General features: G+C 40.5%; 2 protein-coding genes across 2 annotated transcripts; both read left to right on the top strand.

Annotated features, from left to right (window-relative positions):
* Window positions 1–1746: 1746 nt before the first annotated feature.
* Window positions 1747–8192, top strand: LOC141923580 (alpha-1-antitrypsin-like). The gene is made up of 5 exons (XM_074825023.1): window positions 1747–1847; window positions 3535–4204; window positions 5661–5931; window positions 6577–6724; window positions 7689–8192. The coding sequence occupies exons 2-5, from the start codon at window positions 3550–3552 to the stop codon at window positions 7878–7880; spliced, it is 1266 nt and encodes a 421-aa protein (XP_074681124.1). The 5' UTR covers window positions 1747–1847; window positions 3535–3549; the 3' UTR covers window positions 7881–8192.
* Window positions 8193–14743: 6551 nt separating this feature from the next.
* Window positions 14744–20741, top strand: LOC141923578 (alpha-1-antitrypsin-like). Its single transcript, XM_074825021.1, has 5 exons — window positions 14744–14767; window positions 16422–17090; window positions 17753–18023; window positions 18574–18712; window positions 20410–20741. Exons 2-5 carry the CDS (start codon window positions 16439–16441, stop codon window positions 20617–20619), a joined length of 1272 nt encoding a protein of 423 aa, XP_074681122.1. The 5' UTR covers window positions 14744–14767; window positions 16422–16438; the 3' UTR covers window positions 20620–20741.
* Window positions 20742–21433: the final 692 nt, after the last annotated feature.

Genomic DNA, 21433 nt, shown 5'->3' with positions numbered 1-21433 from the left:
CAGGGTTGCTCTCTTCTGTTATTTGCTGTTCTTTGAGAGATTGGGGACTGTGCCTTGGTTTACTGTTTATATATGTTACAACAGTTGCATTTGTTCAGTATGGTTGTTTGGGTACTCACAGTGATGGCACACATATTTACAGCTTTTTTTTTTTTTTTTTCCAAGTGCTAAAGTCTACATTGAGTGCTTTTCAGATCTTGATATATTAAGTGGTCCTTAACAGAGATACAGAGAGAATTACTAGGTTGTGAGGAGACACTGTGTCCAAAATATTACCATTCAATATACAGTTAAAATTCACCATTCTTACATGAATGAATGAAGTACCCTCTTTATTGATAAGGCCAAGAGTATCATAGAATCATAGAATCATTCAGGTTGGAAAAGGCCCTTGGGATCATCGAGTCCAGCCATCAGCCCTACTCTGTAAAAGTTCTCCCCTACACCATATCCCCCAACATCTCATCTAAATGACCCCTAAACACATCCAGGGATTGTGACTCCACCACCTCCCTGGGCAGCCTATTCCACTGTCTGACCACTCTTTCTGGGAAAAATTTTTTCCTAATGTCCAGTCTGAACCTCCCCTGTTGCAGTTTAAAGCCATTCCCTCTTGTTCTGTCACTAATCACCTGTGAGAAGAGACCAGCACCAACCTCTCTACAATGTCCTTTCAGGTAGTTGTAAAGAGTGATGAGGTCTCCCCTCAGCCTTCTCTTCCTCAAACTGAACAGTCCCAGCTCCTTCAATCTCTCCTCGTAGGATTTGTTCTCCAGGCCCTTCACGAGCCTCGTTGCCCTCCTCTGCACTCGCTCCAGCACCTCGATATCCCTCTTGTATTGAGGTGCCCAAAACTGGACACAATACTCAAGGTGTGGCCTCACCAGTGCAGGGTACAGGGGGACTATCACCTCCATGCTTCTGCTGGTCACACTATTTCTAATACAAGCCAGGATGCCGTTGGCTTTCTTGGCCACCTGGGCACACTGCCAGCTCACGTTCAGTTGCTTGTCAATTAGAATCCCCAGATACTTTTCTTCCAGACAGCTCTCCAGCCACACCTCCCCAAGCCTGTAGCGATGCATGGGGTTGTTGTGGCCCAAGTGCAGGACCTGGCACTTGGCCTTGTTGAAGCTCATCCTGTTAACGTTGGCCCACCAATCCAATCTAAGTCTCTCTGTAGAGCCTCCCTATCCTCATGCAGATTGACATTCCCACTTAACTTGGTGTCATCTGCGAATTTACTGATAATACACTCTATGACCTTATCAAGATCATCAATAAAGCTGTTGAACAGAAATGGTCCCAACACTGAGCCCTGAGTACTCATTGGCTTCTGAAGAGTGACCAGTGGGGTCTCTACTGTGTAGAAATAAAAGCGGAGATGTTGACACTTAAGTGGAGTCCAGTAGGCTGGGTAGCATGGCTGAGCACAAGTGGTGCTCCCTTCAGCTCCCTCACCCTGAGCCTGGCCTTCAGAGCTTAGTGCTGGGCAAAACTCTGTCTCCAGATAAACAGTTATCTCCCTCTCAGGTAGCGTATAGGGCAAAGTAGCTACCCTTGGCACAAAAATCTCATTTCCAATAAATATTTGCTTAGGAGTTGCATACCCTTTGGGATGTAACACTCCACTCTACTGACCAGTTGGGCCCCGTGGTCTTTGCTCTCTGTTTGAAATGGAGAGATGTGGACATATGCATACAATGTCCAAGAAAACTAGCTTCATCAGCATTCAGCCTTGTATGTATTTGAAGCCATGTAATGTTTAACAGAGAAAAACAGCAGTATGAGTAAAGCAGCAAGAAACAGCACAACCCATGTGAGAGCAAGACCCTTCTGAATGTAATGTAAGTACCCAGTTATCTTTACTTTAATGATTTTGATGCAGCTGTATGGCATTTAGATAAAGAGTCATGAAACACATCTGCTTTCAAGGGTGAAACCCGGTTTCTAAGCACTTGAATGACAGCAGAACTTAATTTCAAGAAATACTGAATAGCAAATTGTGGGGTTACATTATAGCAGCTCCACAGAGTATCACTCTGCTCTGAATATTTATCCCAAATAGCTCTTTCACATCTAGAAGAAATCTGTCTCATTAACAAGGGGGAAGTATTCTGACTTCCCAAATGTCAATCATACTTTGTTCCCTTACTAATGTTCCCTAAAGCTTACAACCAGATAACAGAAACTGAGGTGAATGAGCTTATTTACACTAACATGACCCAGACAGGATTCACAAATTGATTTTGCTTTGCCAACCTATTCTGTAAGTCCCAATTTACTCAGATCTCACAGAGCAAAGCTACAGAAGGACAAGTTGGTTCCTTTTCAGCCAAATCTTGGTGGTCAGAGTGCTGACACAGAGTGGGGAAAACCCCGGTAAAATTCTCATCTACTCTGCTGAACCCATGTCTCTGAATGCCTGTGCCATTGACTACGGGCTGAGCAGATAACTCATGTGATCTTCTTCCCTGAAGGTGTTCCGCCTCAAGTAGTTGAAGGCTATTTGGAGTTGCTTTTCCAGTCATTAATAAAATTTTTAATTGGAGTAGCTCTTACCTGTTTTCTAACAGGTTAAACATCCTAGACACTACAAATCATCCCAACACGTTCTTTGTCTAACCTGTAAAAGAAAAAGCAATACACACACACAAAAAGTGGCTACAGTTATCAGAAACAGCCAAGGTGACAGGCTCTTTGCTGAGCACTACTCTGGCCACAGAGCTATTTGCCTTATGAAAGGAGGCTTTCCTACTGACAGAAAGTTTGGAAAGACAGGAGGGGCCAACCCGACATCAGTGATCTCACCCTCCCATGACCAGGATGGGGAGGGTACACACAGAGAGGAATCCATCTGGAAGACATGCGTTATATGAGTGGTTGTTTAAAATAAAGCAACATATTCTGATCTAATCACATACTGAAGCAGAACATTTTTACCAGCTCTCTTGTAATTAGTCACTTTGTATGTTAAAGTGAGTCAGGAACAAGAGAAGGAATACCACTTTTGAGCACAGCAATCTTGTATTGTTTTCCATTGACATAGCACTGTCATTTGACATAAGCCTCATTCAATCACTAACAGCATAATAATCCTGAGAGTTCTTAGAGATAAACATAAAAGAACTGAGTTGCTCCCAATGTGCTGTCTCATTATAAAACAGATTTACACAGAAACAAAACAAAACAAAAACCAAAAACCAAAACCAACACAAAACCCCCTGCCTTTTCACTTGTTCTTTCCCTCTAACTCTTATTTTTCTTTAATAGTCACATGTTTCTTTCTCCAGTAACAAGGGGATTTTGTAGCTGGAGTAAAGCAGAACTGAAGTGGGCAGAAATGGATAGGAATTACAAATAAACTCAGAAGCATGAGGATTTAAAAAACACATCCATAGTAAAGGAGCAGGTTAGGAGATAACAGTGATTACCAGATAGCTGTTGAAGGCAGTAGCAGATAGAAATAAAAGATGAGATGTTGACACAGCTGACCTCCAGCATCCAAGATCATTTCATTCTTTGTCCACACAGTAGCTGTGAAGAACGATGAAGGCCACCCTTCCGCTGTGCTTGCTGGTGGCCATGCTTCACCTCACTGTCCACAGCCTGACCCAGACTAACCAACACAATGGTGAGACCAAGGCAACTGACCCTCAGGACCAGCATCCCCATGAGGGAGATCCTCTTGAGACCTGCCAACAGATAGTCCTCAGCAACACAGACTTTGCCTTCCGGTTTTACAGGCAAGCAACCACCCAAGAACCTGGCAAGAACATTTTCTTTTCCCCAGTCAGCATCTCCACTGCCTTTGCACTGCTGGCCCTGGGCTCCAGAGCCACCAGCCAGGCTCAGGTGCTGGAAGGGCTGGCCTTTAACCTCAGCGACACCAGGGAGGAGGAAATACACAATGGCTTTCATCATCTCCTCCTCCTGCTGAACCGCCCTGGCAGCCAGGTGCAACTGAGCATGGGGAACACCCTGTTCATGGACAAACACCTGAAGCCACTGAAAACATTTCTGAAGGACATCAAAAAACTGTACAAAGGAAAAGTTGTTTCTAGTAACTTCCGGAATTCCACTGAAGCTAAAAAAGAGATCAATGATCATATAAAGAACAAAACCCATGGGAATATAAACCAAATATTTAAAGACCTTGATCCAAACACTCTAATGGTAATTGTTAATTACATTTATTTCAAAGGTAAGTTACATAGGTGTTACTTACTGCAGTACCTCGGTTTCACCTGCACTAAAACAAATACCCTAGATTATTTCTGAATTATTTTTCAAAGAAATTCCAGTGTTAAGATTAGGCTATTATGACAAGGAACATTGAAAGTTCTCACACATTGAAACCTCTTCCACATCTAAATTTTTCTAGCATATGTTTAGGCTCCTATGCATAAAAGTTCATTTATTTGCAATCTTCAAGTTTCAGGGAACTGCCAGAGCACAACAGATTTGTGTATTTTTAAATTTTTCTGTCAGATTTTATCTACTTATTATTATAAAAATTAAAATGTCTTTGCACTCTGTATGAAATAGAAAAATAAATTCAAAAGATGCAAATTAACAAATATTGCCAAACACTTTAATTTACTTACAATCCATGCCTGTTAAATGGGTAGGTACCTCCGGAGTTGGAGTCTAAATGTTCTACAGCCTGTCATCACATTATACATATCCCAAGAGGTACTTGCAAATGCACTGCTTTGGCAATGATTAACTTCCTCTTAGATGTTTTATCCATTTGTAGCAGCATGCAAGACAGACATGAAATTTACCACCCAGAAAGCCATGTTTGGAAATAGATGAACTTTCAGCAAAACAGATTTTATTTCAAGTACTTTATTAAATTTGGGTACCCTAGTCTCAGGTGTCTTAGTCTGAGGCATTTCTTTATGATACCAGAGTATATTTTTTTTACTGAGGAGGCAGGAACGAAAGGTCGAACTTATAAGGTAACCAGAGTACTATATAATATACATTTCTTTTTCCATTTATTTTATTTCTATTCAATATTTTTTAAAAAAGAAAACACACTGTATTTATTCAATGAATGACCTGATTTAATACAAAACAAAATATCATGGAAAATTCAGTTGAATAAACATCAAGAGAAAGCCCTTTTGAAGATTAAAGCCCTTGAAACCCTGTTCCATTTACCATAATACAGATATGATCAGGCCCAAAAGTTCAAGTTGTTCTTGCATGTAAGCTTTTACTTAGTGCTACAAGATGAAGAACATATGAAAAAACATGGAAGGACCTTAACATACCTTTTAAAAGGCAGACAACTGCTGTGGAACTTGCTTTACAAGTAATATTCTGAAACCGAAAGTAACTTACTGGATCCTGGTCAGCTTTCATTTTCTTCAACTAAAATGTAATGAATTACTTCATTTAATTTATCTGACTTAGAAAACTGTTGTACAAGTCCGTATAAAATTTAACCTGGGATATTTAGTTGTTACTGAACACACTACAGCAAAGATGACAGGGACAAGATCTTTAATAAACTTGGAATACCTTTGATCTTCAAATATGAGTGTAAATCTTCAGATAAGGGTTTATCTGGTGTGCATTAGTCTGAACTATATTAATTTATCCTCCTTGAACTAAGCATTCGACTGCAATCTTTCTCTTTTGGTTTTAAGCCTACTGGGAAAATCCTTTCAATATTAAGGGGACTCACAAGGATTATTTCCGTGTGAATGCGAAGACCTCAGTTGAAGTGAAGATGATGACTCGAGATGGATTTTATAAAACATACTCTGACAGGAAACTGTCTTGTGAGGTGGTGCAGATTCCTTACAAGGGAGATGTTGCAGCATTGTTTATCCTGCCCAATGAAGGAAAAATGAAACAGTTGGAAGATGCCCTGACAAAAGACACTGTGTCTAAATGGGAAAAATCACTTGAAAGACGGTAAATATAGAATTTTGATTTGATGATTCAAGGTAGTCATAATCCAAAGTCTGAATACTATGATCAGGTTTTACTGTTATTAGCCTTTGTTGTTGATTGGAGGTTTAAGCAATGGAATAGATATAAAGGGACAGACAGAATTATTTGATAATTTCAGCAAAAATTAGAGTCAGCATTGCCTTGCGATGAGGGAAGATATCTGTAAGTTGGGAAATTTAATTTTTTTCACCACACATCTAGTTGATGTTAAGTGTCTCTATTTTCCTTGTCTCAAGCACAATGTGTTAAGACTAGTAACATTGCAACATAGCAATCAGATCCCTCAGAGGGAATGAAATAGGAATTACAAAAGAAAAAACCTTCAAGGCTAGAAAGAGAACACAAACTTAGTCCCCAAAACGCTGGTACCGCTGCTGCTTGCTCTCCCATCAAATGACTATCTTGCAGAATCCTACAAGAAAGCCCAGATGATGTCGTTCTCCTTTCCCATCCTCCAGACCATCGTCTTCCCATCTTTTTTTGCCATATTTTTCAGATTAAAAGACTAACATTTTAGCACAGAAGAACCACCAGCAGGTTGGGAGTCTTCAGTCTAAGACATGCTTTAATTGCAATAACTACCATAATTTTCTTTTGAACTAACAGGAGGATAGAAGTGTATATTCCAAAACTATCAATTTTGGGCACCTATGACTTAAAGAAGATGTTAATGAATCTGGGTGTAACTGATGTGTTTTCTGATCGGGCTGATCTGTCTGGAATCACAGGAAAGCCTGATGTGAAGGTTTCAAAAGTAAGTTTGTCAGCAGAAACAATGGTCAGTGGATTCCTCAATAGTCAATTGTCTTGCCCTAAGCCAAGTTGTGAAATTTTACTTATTGCTAGGGTTGGCTAATACTCTGAACGAAAACATTTAGCTAATAAAGTAACCTTAAACTCTCTCAGACTTCATCAAGATCTGGAGATAAGTGTAATATCTTCAGTCTGACAGGCAAAGGTTGGGAGGGGTGTAGCATTTATCCCAGGAACTAAACACAGCCCAGTTTCTGCATGTGGATGTCTGTGTTGGGGATGCCTTGCACCAGCATATCTAGCAGAAAAAGTGGGTTTTTTCTATCATGTGCATTCTATAATTTTAAAGGATTTTAAAACTTCTGCCACCATTGAAGGCCCTGATGAGTGCTAATCATGTAAGATGGACCAGAATTGAGGAAAACGTCCCATTTCCTGAAAATAGCGTGAAGAAAAACAGATGAAGTGAAGACGAAGGCTAGCATTCTTACAGCCATTCTGAAAGCAGCAATTACAATGTTCTAACATTTGGGGGCTAGTAAAATAAAAAGATTAAAAATGCCCAACAATAATAAAAAAAATAGTATCAAAGCTGAATTTCTACTGGCTAAACTGTAACGCAAGTGCTATTAGGGATACATACAGAGCAGAACTTCCTTTCCCTCATTCCCGTCATTCCTCACGAATTTGCTTGAATATTCTACTTTTAACTAATTCCACAAAGTGTGCAGTCCCTAAGGTCTGTGTTGGCTACACTTGCGTTGAGGAACTCTGGATGTGAGAATACTTGCTTATTGAGAAAGCATTGCTAAAAAAACCACCACGGGCTATAGTGGCCTTCTTACAGGTTCCTGGCCTACCAGCAATTTTTGTGAAAGGCAGTAGCTGAATTAACTTTGTGCTAATTTTAATCATTTCACACCTCGTCCTCCACATAAATTCATTCTTGCTGTATTTCATTTTAGGCTGCTCACAAGGCGCTGCTGAAGATTCATGAGAATGGCACAGAGGCTGCAGCAGTCACTGGCACAGATTTTCTTCCTCATTCTGTTCCTCCTGTTGTTAAATTCAACCGTCCCTTTTTGCTGTTGATTGTTGAGCAATACACTCAGAGCATCCTCTTCATGGGAAAAATTGTAAACCCAACTGAAAAATGACTAATCAGTGGCTGGTCTTACTGATTTGAATTGCATTCTTGATGCAATGGTAGTTCAATGTAATTAAAATTATATCAAAACAGTTACTAACAACTTTCTTTTTCCAAAGAAATGAGGCAAGAGTGTGGTCATTCTTAAAAATGCTGTTCTTACTTCCTGCTCCAGTAGAAAGTAACCACTGAGATACACCTATTCATGAATTATGAAGAATGTTATAAATCAGCCTTTTAATGGCCAATGTATGCTATCAAAACAAGTATCCAGCTGAGAGAATCAGTTTAAAATATTTTAAGTAAATAAAGATTGAACAAAGAGGCCACTCTTGACTTGTGGGTAGGAAGGAAAGAAAATGCTGAGGTCTGCTCCAGCTGCTGCCAGCTCTCACCAGGTCCTGGTGCTGGAGGGCTGACATGTGGAAATTTAAAATACAAATGCAGCCCACTCAGGTTCTTCTCTTCCACGTGGATGTCATTGATGGAGAAATGTCAGGTTGTATTTCCATGAGAAAATACTTGCTCACCTCTCTGAGGATGTCTGTGCCAATTTGACAACTCTCTCCTAACACAGCCTTATGGATCCAAGGCACTGTCAAAATCCAGAGTCAAGGCTCTGTGATTGTGATCCTCACAAGGCTCTTGTGAGGATCTGGAGCACCAAGAAAATGGATGTGTGCCAACAGAAACACAGCCAGTCTGATGTAGTGTCAGCCTGTTCCATCCTATGGGAACAACAGCAGATGTTTAACAGTGATCAATGTATTTAACACTGCTCAGGGGTACAGCAGCATAGACTTAGGTTAAAAAACCCCATACATTTCTCAGTGTGTTGAACATCATTCAATTTCTTTAAATATACCAGGTTAAGTGATCAGGAATTTAATTTTTTTAATCAGAAGTTTGAGTCTATAGGATCATGAGGTCAATTTGATAATAATTAGTACCTGAGAAGGAGTTACTCCATAGAGTCCAGCCTCTCCAAGGCAACTGGATACCTGCAGACACCAGTCTGTGCAGTTAGAGCATTTGCCTTGGGTACAGGATATTCAGGAATATTCATGTTCAGACCCCTCTCTTTCCTGAGGGCAAACAATCCCATACCTCCAACAACCTAAACTCCAGGCTGGTCAGGCTAGCCCCTGTGAAAGGAGAGCTAACATTGGACCTGGATTGCTGGCAAGGATATTTGCCTGGAAGATGGAAATCCAGGTCTGCCCTTGCCTGGATGGAGAATGGATTTGGTAGATAAATCCTAATGAATTCTCTGCAGACTACACTATTGAGTGAGTGGTGGCTGAAGCAATGATATCTTGTGACATTGGTAGGGTTTCTAGGAAAAGGAAGTCATAACTTCAGACCACACACTGGAGGAGTCAGCCACCTTCAGTCCAGGCCTAGGCACTTCCTTTGAAAGTCAAGTCTTTTGCCATACTCTCATTTACGACATTCAGAGCTGATGACATCCACCCACATTGTGTTGGATTCTTTGAGTCTCCCTTTAAGGTAACAAACTTTCCCTAAGCATCCTATGTGTAAGCAGTGGCTAAATCAGAGCTGGGGAATATTTCAGTTGTCTAGACATGCAAAAGGTGCTACTGGCATTGCTGTATAGATTTAATCTTGTGTTTCATCGACAAACAGAAGTTCAGAAGGGATAGAGTATGAATACCTGGAAGATGTAAAACAAATATTAAGATTAATTATATTCCCAGAGTTTACATCTATGCTAGTAAATAAAGTGCTTCAAGGTCTGTTCTTTAGCCATGAGGTCAATTGGCTTATCACAGCTTGTATCCATGTTGCTTCACTCTGACCTTGCAAGACATCTGGGCTACTTATTGGAAATATCCCCTGGCCTGTGCTACCTCCAAAAACATGCTTAGCCCTTGTTTGGAAGAATTGTAGATGGCATGAGCAGTACCTGTGTCTGAAACTGTACTAAAAATGTAAGAATATGAGTGACTGCAGGTTGATGGCCAGGCTTGTGCCCCAACACTGCTCAATGTACTAGTACAAATGGAGCCAGAGTGACCAGCTGAAGGGTGGGAAACTATTCCTCTGTCATTCAGCCCTATAGGCTCTCTCTCTGCTGGTTATCTGCCTTTTTTTGAATGACACTAAATTCCAGGTCATGCTGATAAGACTTCATCAGTCATTTCCCAAAAATGAGGAACCTTTGCCCTTCTGTGAAATAAGGTTAGGCAGTTCAGGAAAAACCCTTCAAAACTACTGCAAGTCACAAACTGTGAGACTCCCATGTACTTCCCATGGATGTGTTTTGGTGGTTTCTTCTGATCAGTCCTGTGTATTTGCTGTAACAGCAACTGTGCATGCTTATTTTCACAAGGCTGCTCCTCATTAAGGATTTGTGCTAGTCCTCAGATGAGACAGCAATGCTTTGATGATGCAGATACTTGAAACACTTCACACCTGAGCACATAAAAACTATCATGAAGTGTAAAATATGCAAGTTTAATTCTATTTCATTGTAATATAAATGAACTTAAATGCAATTTAAAATGTGATACAACTTACTGTGGAGGCATAGCCACCGTCTATTGCCCACGTCTCCTCTCCTCAAAAATATTGAAACCAAGATTTTTCTTACGAACCAGAAAGTCTGTCACTATTTCAGGGACCTGACAGGTTTTTCTACAGTTGTGCAAACTGTTTGCTAGGTGCTGCCCTGACTCTGCAAAGTGGAATGACTGGCAGAAAAAGGCCCTTGGAGAGTCTCCCTTGCAGCTGGATCCTCCTGTTGAGAAAGGCTCAGCACCCAAAGCCAATGTCATGCAGCTCTCTTTCCAATGACTTCGCAGAGGCAGGCAGAGATGGAGGTGATGAAGTGCACAGCTCCTCACTCCTTGAATCTGACAGTGATGTTAAATAAAGCAGACTATGACAGCAGTAATACCATTGCCAAACTAGTGCCACATCAGAGAGATGTATCCAGATCCTGTGTGATCAATTCATTCTCATAGACAGAGCCAGACCAAAGGGAAACTCATATTTTTTGACTGTTAAAAACTTTTAGGAATGGTTTTACTGACAGATCAGAAAGACAAATGTTGCTGTAACCTAATAAAGTAATAATTATAGAAGTTCTCGGAGGGCCACATGGATGAATTTAGGAGTTGTTTCTGGCATGGTACCCAGATATGAAGTCTATTTACAATTAGATCAAGATACCTTCAATTGGCTTTACTTTATCCATGACTGTGTGCAGTGATCCTTTGCTGCTCTTGAGCCTGTTGTCCTTCGCTGTCAACAGTCCAGTGGCTATAAGCAGAATAAGAAAACTAAGCTCCACAGGACCAGCATCACTGTGAGGGAGATAATTTTAGGTCCTGCCAGTGGATAGTCCCCAGCAACACAGACTTTTCCTTCCAGTTTTACAGGCAAGTAACTGCCCAAGAACCTGTCAAGAGTGTTTTCTTCTCCCTGGTCAACATCTCTGCTGCCTTTGCCCTGCTGTCCCTGGGCTCCAGAGCTACCAGCCAGGTTCAGGTGCTGGAAGAGCTGGCCTTTAACCTCCCTGACATTTGGGGGGACCCATCACTTTACTGTCATTTATTTTGATTCTGGAACTTATACATGCCATCCCTAAGTTCTTGTACCATCATACTTACTTAAGGTTTTTGGTCTATAGTTTTGACTACTTGAATTTGATGCATCTTTTGGAAAAATAAATTCAAGTTAAAATTAAATTTGAGACCAAAATTTTGGTCTTGCAGTCTATCTACTATTACTTTTTTCCCCCTGTTTTATTCTAGTGAGTTTTAAAAAACTTCTAACAACTAGTTTTGAAAAGCCTTGGCAGTGTCAAGCAGGTCTACAATTCCAATGTCTTCATCTGGGAACTTTATGGAAAATATATCAGTAAAACCTGAGATGAGCTCTCAGTGAGAGATTACCCATCTTGAACATTAACATGCTGGCTGATTGACTCCAGTAGAACTCACATCAGGCCTTAAGTGCTTGTATGCTCTTGGAAACACATTTTCTTTCAGTGTTAGGAGATTACATACAGACAAAGCAGAAAACTTAAAATATTGTTTTCTGCAAACTGATAAAAATTATCATCTGAGGTGAAATGTCTGTTATGACAAATGGAATCACACCCTGGTAATAAAAGAACTTGATTTCCTTCTGAAATATAACACAGAAGAAGAAACTAATAAGATTGTTTGATTCTGTTTATACAGCTTTCATCTAGTATACTATGAGTTCATATGAAATTTTAGTTCAGAGATTCCTGTTGCATTGGTGAAAGAAGCTGAAAAGGTCTAGTTTCTATTCCCAGTTCTGCCACAGACTTTTTGCTTAGTGTTAAACTTTTTTCTTTCTGTCAGTAATGCTGTTTTTTGAAATGGAGCCAGAAGCTCTTTCCTTATCCGAAGAGAAAAGGATGAATATTTGTAAGACAGAGAGAGCATATTTGGGATACCCGTTACAGAAACAGATAAAAATACAGAGGGCTTGACTTTTATTCTAGTTACAGTAATTTTGTAATGATGCCAATCTCCTGATTTTAGTTGGAGTTATTTATGTCAAGAGGTTTATTTATATGAGCTTTTGCAGACAGACTTTGAGTGATACATCTTTATAAGGCAACAAGAAATGGCTGCATGAGGATTTATCATGCAAAGTACACAGTTCTCTTGCTCAATCCTTATCATCTTGCTGATGTTTTGTTTCCACAGCCAGAAATCTTTTGCCCTGGAAAACCCAGAAATATAACTTGCAAAGCTATCATATAATAATCTGACAACCAAGGAGCAACAGTAGTAAATTAATGATATGGGATGAAAGTGCTCCTGTAAGGCGGAACCAATACATATTTCATAACTGAGCAAAGTCACTGGCAGACAGTAGGGAAAGAGATAATTAAATTATTCCTTAATTCCCATATAAACCATTATCAGGCCAATGGGAAAAGCACATCTGTCAGTCCTTTATATGACTCTCCTGGGTCCTGGAGTGATCTGTCTGTCGCAGTCATTGCTATCTAGAAGCATCCAGGAGCTCTCCTCTATGAAATTCTCCTGTATGGATCTCCTTCCTGCAAAACCCTGCAGAAAATTTCCAGTTTAGCCTCATATTTCACAGTGACATCTGCTCTGGGGACACAGACATTTGCACCAACAGGAATGTGCAGAGAAGCAACAAACTGCTTTCCCCTCCCTGAATTCTCATGGACGTTGCCATCTGGCAGGTATGCTGGTGATACCCATGTGTGGTGACTGACCCTCATTTTCCATTGCATTCAACAGGAAACTTGTGTTTTCCAAGAGTCTCTATTTCTGGCACCTATGACCTAAGGGAGAGTTTCAAAGGACTAGATGTGACTGATACATCCATTGACCATGTTGATCTATCTGGAATTGCTGAGAAACTGATTGCTTTGAAAATGATCATTTGTGGGTCTGATGTAACTGCTGGTCTTAATCTTGTCTGGGAAGACACTTGTGCCAGGGTCAGAGGACCTGGTCCCTGGGAGTGGTGAGTAGGGACAGCATAACTTTCCACTCTCTCCATGACAGGCTGAGTGCTGCTGCATGTCCTGGGAGAAATTAGAGGAATAACTGTAGAAGCTCTGCTGTTCCCAGCAGTTCCTTCCTGAAAACAGTAACATCCTTCAGATGGTTAGCCAAGCATCAGGAATGGACTGAAAAATTCATGCTATCTAGGCAGGCCTAGACTTGAGAAAAATAGCTTGTCTTCGCTAGAATTAAGCAACAGCATACTTGCTTCTGCTGAACATTTGCCATTTTACATAATACTGCAATAAACTTTCTGGGTACTTGCACACATCATGAAAAAAACCCTCTCTGTGGAAATACATTCCGACCAACTCTGTCTCTATCTTGTAAGAGATAGTAGTTACATAGCAATAACTATGGTGAGTAGATTCCTATGTGTAGATAAATTGTTACCTGGGGTGAAATCATGTACATTCAATGGAAATAAATAGTCATTGTTAATTAGGATGAGTGCCATGTATCTCATCCTTAATTAACCTTCTAAATAGCTAAATTGTGCCTGTTTCTCTCAGCTCACTCTGAGAGGGACCCCAGTGTAAGTCACATATAGTATGTATATAAATCATGCCTGTCCTATGCATATATAACAAGGGGTTAAGAAGCTCTCCTTTCTTCTCCCCAGCTAACATTTTGCCATGGTAAAGATTGCCTATTTCATTCTTCCATTTGTTTTCTTATTTTGGCTATTTTCCAAGGATGTTAATACTTTGCCTTTCACTTTAGTAGTTTCTAAAATACTCATCAAAGGTCTCTCAAAAAGCTAACCAGTGCCCACGAGTATCCTTTATCTAATAATTTAATGAGCCTTCCAAATAATGCCAGTTAGGGCATACCTGCAGTGTGCACTGCAGGGCAACATAGAGATAGTGAGCTATTCCTGAACAAACTTGCTGCTGGCTTGGGTACTCAATTAGGTGACAACATTACATCAGGATATCCCATGCAGAGAGTTCAGTGAGACACAGCATTCTTTTTATAAACAGACATTGCTTTGGCCCTATCTCAGCTTTCCAGTTCCTCTAATGTTCTGTTTTCTAAAGCTCATTTACCACGGTAATGGCAGACTACCTTGCAAAGCTCTTTTGCCCACAGTTTAGTTCAAAACCAAGAGTAGCAAGGTCCCTGCTCTCTCTCTCCCCTCAGAGCCCTAGGTGTTGGCATCATTCTGCCTGTATGATGGGAAAACAGACTTATAATGTTTGATGTCCAGAAAAAAAATAGCTTACTCAGTCTTTGCTTTACAAATAGATCTTATTTGCTCTGTTTAATATTTACCAGCGGACATTAATTTAACACTACCCAGCAAAATGTGTAGGAAAGAAGCACAGTGAAAGAGAGGTCCAGCACTGTAAGTACCATATTACACTTTCTTAGAAGCCTTTGAATTCACACTGTCTGTGATCTCCATCATTTACTGCACTATATTTAATTCTGAAATGAATTTATTTTGTACAGTAATTGGAAATTATTTTAGCTTCTGGAAGCAAGTTCAGTCAGTGATCCAGCTGCTAGCTATAGTGGCAGGATGACTGGGAAATGAGGTCCAAAATGAGTACTTAACAGTCAATACCAAGGTGAAAAACAAGTTGTCTCTGCTCCCAAAGGAGTAAATTTAGTTGCAATCTCAATGTTCTGACTACTCTAGGCTGATGCAGGGCTAATGACAGTAGCATCCTTGTGTGCTGTAAGATCAGGCTACTTGCAGCCAAGTGGCCTGGAAGAGAAATTAGTGTCTCAAAAGCAGCTTTGAAGAATTATGAAAAGAGTACTTACCAGACCAAAAGGAATTACCTCCATTTAGAATGTCTTTTTTTTCAGAGTTGATGCTTTTATCCAGCATTTTAGGCATGCTGAGCACAGCTCCCGAACTCAGCACTTCCACAGCTTATATCTCCAGTGTTTCATACTGGGCAGACAGAAAAGGGGGAACCCAGATTTAACAACTCCCCTTGAAAAGTTTGATATAAGACCTAAACCTGGCATTAGACACAGAGTCTGAGGCAGACCCTGGAGCAGAATCCCATGCTCCAGAATAAGTATAGAGCTGCTATGAGCATCATTCAGATTGTCTCTACTTTCCTGCAGGCCACTGCCTACTTCATATTTTTGAGTTTCTGTCATTTGAGATAATTTAGGTGAGACACCCTATGGAGAATATTCTCCAGTATATTTCATGATTCTTCCCCTGAAAAGAGCAGAAGAGAGATTGTGGGATTATGTAGAATTTGCTTATGTCAGTTAATGGAAGAGGAAAGGTCATTGGATTCCACATACACAGGAAGGCAGATTCCACTATAGCTTTTCCTAAGCTCTTGAGTCTTGGGTTTTGCAACTTTATGGACAGTTTATGTGCAATAGACAGTGAATAAACTTTCTCGATTTATCCTTAATTTGCTGAAACATTTAAGCTAATGTTTTGAAATATTACGGTTCTTGAGTTCCAAGCTGCTACTCAAGAGGCAGAAAGATATAAATAGTTTAAGGGGTGAGCATTTAGCTGGATTTTATTCACAGCTATAACTGATGTTATCTCTGTATCACTGCAGTGCTTGAAAACCCAAGTGAGAACAAGACCATGGGTACTACAGAAACATATCAGCAAATGTCAGTTCCTCTGCCAAAGTACTTACCAAATATATGGGGGCTAATAGGTGAACTCAACCATGCACCCAAAGGCATGTAGGAATGTAATAAGGCCATGCTGGTCAGAGGCAAGAACTATTATTTCAGGCATAATACCTCACAAAATCCTACACAACATCAACTCTTCCGTGGTGATGCCACATTAATATCTTCCTTCATTTTCTCATTGGTCAGACATTGAGAGAACTGACTAGAAATAGACTATCCAGGAGGCCAAGTAGAAGCGTATTTCTAAATTGAACAGTAATCCTAAAGACTGACATCTGAAAATCAGTAACTAGAATACAGAAACTAGAAAAAAAAAATACAGGAAAGATAAAATTCTCCCATTCTAAAAGCTGTTTATTCTTTCTTAACAGAATTGTTCAGAAGGAAAATGAAGTCTGCATTGTATCTCTGTTTGTTGTTTCTTGGACTTCAAGCCCAGAGTCAACATAGGTCCAGTCTCAATGAACAGCAGAAACAAAAAATACCCCATTTCCCAGAAGACCATTCCCAGGCTGAAGGTGAAAACTTGGCTCATGTCAAGATAGCCCCCAGCAATGCTGAGTTTGCATTTAAGTTTTACAAGCAGGTCAGAGAGGAGGTGGGCAACAAGAACATTTTCTTCTCTCCTTTGAGCATCTCCACTGCCTTTGCAATGCTCTCCCTGGGAGCCAGATCAAACACACTTCATCAGTTGCACAAAGGCCTCGCCTTCAACCTGACAGAGATGGAGGAGCATGAGATCCATGAGGGATTTCAGCGTGTCCTCCAGCTGCTGAATGACCCCCACCGAGAAATCCAGTCGAACATGGGCAATACCCTGTTCATAGATGACCAACTGAAACTGCTCCAAAAATTTTTGGATGATGTCACAAATTTTTATTATTCTGAAGCTATTTCTAGTAAATTAAAGAATTCTGCAGAGGCTGTAAAGGAAATCAATAAGTACATAGAAACAAAAACCCACGGGAAAATTGTTGATTTACTTAAGAGTCTTGATCATGAGACCGTGATGGTTCTGGTTAACTACATTTTCTTTAAAGGTGAGTGACAAACGTAGATAAGAGTTATACATGTAAGTTCTGGAAGTCTTATCCAGGTGTAAGAAACATAACTTTTTTCACACTGTGAACCTATGCTATCATCTAATTTAAAATATGTCTTTCTACTTTTAAATGACATAAGGAAATATTTGAAAGCCAGGTATGAAGAATCATTTTTCTGTATGAGTAAAAAAAAAAGAAAGAAAAAGATCAACCCATAGAAATACTGATCAATGTCATACCAATTTTAAAGAGGTTCAGAGCTGAAAATATTCAGAAAGGTTGAGTGTGGCAGCTTATGATCATTTGTTGAAAGGTATAGGTGTTTGGCTGTGCAGGACATGGTCAAACATGGCTGACACTTGTATGAAAGGAATAAGGCTGTATAGTGGCAGTCTGTGGAAGTTTTACAATTGCATTAGCAGGCAAAGGCTCTTTTCCATGATCTCAGCCCATATTTTTCTTGTGTGATTTTTATTAGAACCATTGAAATGACGTAAAGCTTCTTTCCATGGCCAGGAAACAAGCATCCTTAAACTGAGATAGGTTTGTTGTTGCTTTTACAGTTCAAATAGAGCATTTTAAGCATCAACTAATGTGACATGCCTTTATTAGTCCCTTTTTCAATTTATTCAATTCTATACCTATTCTTTTATCAAAAGGCTACTGGGAAAAACCTTTCAACAATTTAGCCACCAGAGACGATGACTTCTTGTTGGATGCCAAGAATTCTGTTAAGGTCAAAATGATGCATCAAAACAAAGCCTTTAATATCCATAGGGATGAGAAGTTGTCTTGCTGGGTGGTAGAAATCCCATACAAAGGAAATGCTACTTCATTGTTTGTTCTGCCTGATGAAGGGACAATGAAGCAGGTGGAGGACTCTCTGCTAAAAGAAACAGTGTCTAACTGGATGCAATCACTTGAAAAAAGGTAATCTTTTAACTGCTGCTTTGTTTAAATATCGAACAGGCCGTAACTACTCATCCGGACAAAGTAAAGCTTAGGATGCCACAACGAGTTGCTAAGCAACTCTGAGAAACAAATATTGCATAGTTTTTTTAACAAGGTATCAGGTGATTTTGTACCTAAGGGGAAACGTCTCCTCAGCTCCCCCTGTCACAGCAGTGGGAGTGCTACCAGCTGTGAGGATCCTGCACATGGGTACATTGCCCTCAGGAGCTTGCTTTGGGTAGGAAGAATCCAGTTAAAAAAAAAATACAATTTCTTTTTCTCCAGTCTGGATGATACTTTCTAGCCAGCCACTTTCATAAACCAGCACTCTGTCCCTGCACCACTGATCAGACTGTGGCTGGTGGGACAGGTATTTCAATTTCTGCTTCTCTAACATGGGATTTATCACTGTCTTAGAAAGCCAAGCCTTAGCTCCACAGGTATTTGGGATGGGTGTATACCTGCAGCAGCTACTGCATCAAGGGATCTTTCAATAATAAACTCATATTTTTCACTTACTTTTGAAAAGAAAAATCTACCTGGACCTTCCAAAATTCTCCGTCTCTGGCTCCTATGATGTTAAGAGCCTGTTTATGAAAATGGGTGTGACAGATGTGTTCAGTGACCTCTCTGAAGTGGCAGAAAAAACTCATCTGAAGGTTTCCAAAGTAAGTATGCAAACAGAAGTGGTAATCAAGAGATTTGTATGTCTTGCTTGCATGCAGGTTTTACCTCCGCAAATAGGCTGATCCCACTTCTGGAGTCTAGTCATGGCTCATTGATGGTAACAAAGGAAGGAAAATGTTAGGCATTAAATGGCTGTTGTTCCTACAGTTTAATATAAAATTGTTTACTACATAGTGACCCTGCAAATTCACTTGAAAGTCTCTGAAGAAGAAAACAGATTTGGAAAGGATAACAGAAACAATTTCACAAAAACCTGGTGTAAAATAATCAATGCATGATGAGAGCCATAGCTGTGATATCAGTTTGGGAATAGTCATTCTTATCCTATGTATACACCTTTCATTACTGCATTATCTGAGCACCTCAGAATTTATATGGACAACAGACTTGTGGGACAGGGGTAGCCCCATTTCACAAACAAGAAACTGATACACAAATAAGTGATTTCCCTAATGTCTCAGGGAATATATGCCTTGCATCATGAGGAAGTGATCCTTCCTCTCTATTCTGCACTTGTGAGACCACCTCTGGAGTACTGCACATCCAGTTTGGAGCTCTCCAATGCAACAGAGGTGTGGGCATACTGGAGCAGAGCCCACCCACAGTGGAGGGTGAGCAGGATGGCCTCATGGCTGGAGCATGGGATGTATGAGAAGAGGTTGGGAGACCTGAAGTTGTTCAGCCAGAAGGGAAGGGGAAGGGGGTTTCTTAGTGCTGGCTACAGATACATATTAGGAGGGTGCAGAGAAGATGGACCCAGACTCTTCTTGCAGGTGTACAGTAATTGGACAAGAGACAATGCACACAAGTTAGAAAATGGGAAATTCTCATCAGATATTATGTAAAAAAATTCACCATGAGGGTGATCAAAAACTAGGATGAGTTATTTAAAGAGGCTGTGAAATTTCCATCCTTGGAAATACTCAAACCCTGACTGGATGACACCCTGAGCAACCTTATCTAGTGTCAGAGCTGACACAGTGCAGGGTGGTTGGTTGCATTAGATGACCTGTAGAGGTCCTTCCAACCTATATTATTTAATGACATTGTGATTCCTCACACTGAATAATACCTTATTCCACATGTAAACAGCTGGATTACAGATATGAGACAAGTGAATAGAGGAAGGGTAGCAGGACCTCGTGAGAGGAAATTTCAGATGTGTTATGGACAATGAAGAACAAGCACTAGGGACTGACCAAAGACAATGAAATAAGATCACATGAATTCAGAAATATGAATTTGCTATACCTACCATAGAAAGCCCTGTAAAGTCAAGTCATATCAGTGGGCTGTGTTACAGAGACACCCTATAAAACTTGTCACTATTGTGTCTTTGCTGAAAGAATTTTTTTGCATACACAGAAATAGATGAAAAATGAAAACTTTCTTCTTTTGTGTTAAATGCTAAGGACAAAATCTTACTCTGAGAAACAACAGAATAATAAAGGTTGTCTATGCTGCTCAGTCTCTGCAAGCAGCCAAATTTGATTCTCCGAGCGTTGAGGAAAACTGTCCCTGAACTCAGAGCAAACTTCGCTTGTCTTGGACAACAGTTCTACACTCATTCTGTTCTTTCTTTTAAGAACTACCTTCTCACAGTGTTAAAGCAAGCAAGTTTGTCCACAGCTACTTGTACTCTTCTGTACCTAGATTTTAATCTTTGCTTCCCTTGCAGGCAATTCACAAAGCCGTGGTGGATGTTAGTGAGAACGGCACAGAGGCTGCTGCAGTGACCGTAATAGAAGTGGTACCATTGTCTGCAGAGTTTCCTCCTCCTCCTCACATCAAATTCAACAGACCCTTCCTGATGCTGATTTTTGACAAAATGAGCCACAGCATCCTCTTCATGGGGAAAATTGTCAACCCAGCTGTCAAGGAAGACTAAGCCAGAGTACTTGTACTCCCCAGTGCAGAGAAGATAGCTTGTGCATATTCCAGGGACTTCTTTGCAAGAAGGGACTAGAACTGACCCATAATTAACAAATAAATAAATATTACATGAAGTAATTCTTCACTTACAGACAGTTGGAGACAAGCATGAGTGAGCCATGTTTACAAAATGACCCAGGCCAAATAGGCAGCCATGAGATCTTCAACAGACAAATATTTCCCTACCTCACTCACTCATCACTGGTGCCATGGTCCCTTGCATGCAGATAAACCTTCCTACTCCTGGCTGAGAAACTCCCTATGTCTCCCATTTCCTGCATATCGAGTCCTCAGCTCAAAAGCCACAAATCTTTCCCCTTCAGCTGAGAAACCATCCTTTCCCTCCCTCTCATTTCACTGTGAATCCCAGGAGAAATCTCCTTCATCTTTGAAGTCCTTCCAGGGCTCAGTGGCTAAGAAGGGAAACAGAAACACAGACCTGTTAAACCTTTCCTCTCCTAGATGGTGGATGCTCCTGGGTAAAGGATAATGCTTTTCCTTCCAGCTTGACAGCTGCCTCCTACCAGCCCCAAGCCCTTGCTCCCATCTCCATTCCTCATGAGTTGCTCCAGAGTAAGGGGCCAACTTTTCTGGCAGGGCAAGAATTTAGCTTCTGTGTCAGCGAAAGCCACACATCGTTGCTCAGGTGGTCATCCTTAATGGTCTTGTGTATGTACAGTAAATTCTGGGCTCCCTAGGAGAACTGGATGTGGCAAAACCCACCCTCTCGTTTCAGAAACTGGTGACAGCAGCCTGGAAGCTCATGTCTC

This window comes from Strix aluco, chromosome 4 (genome assembly GCF_031877795.1).
Source record: "Strix aluco isolate bStrAlu1 chromosome 4, bStrAlu1.hap1, whole genome shotgun sequence".
NCBI classification, from domain to species: domain Eukaryota; kingdom Metazoa; phylum Chordata; class Aves; order Strigiformes; family Strigidae; genus Strix; species Strix aluco.
This window is presented reverse-complemented; position numbering and strand designations above follow the sequence as displayed.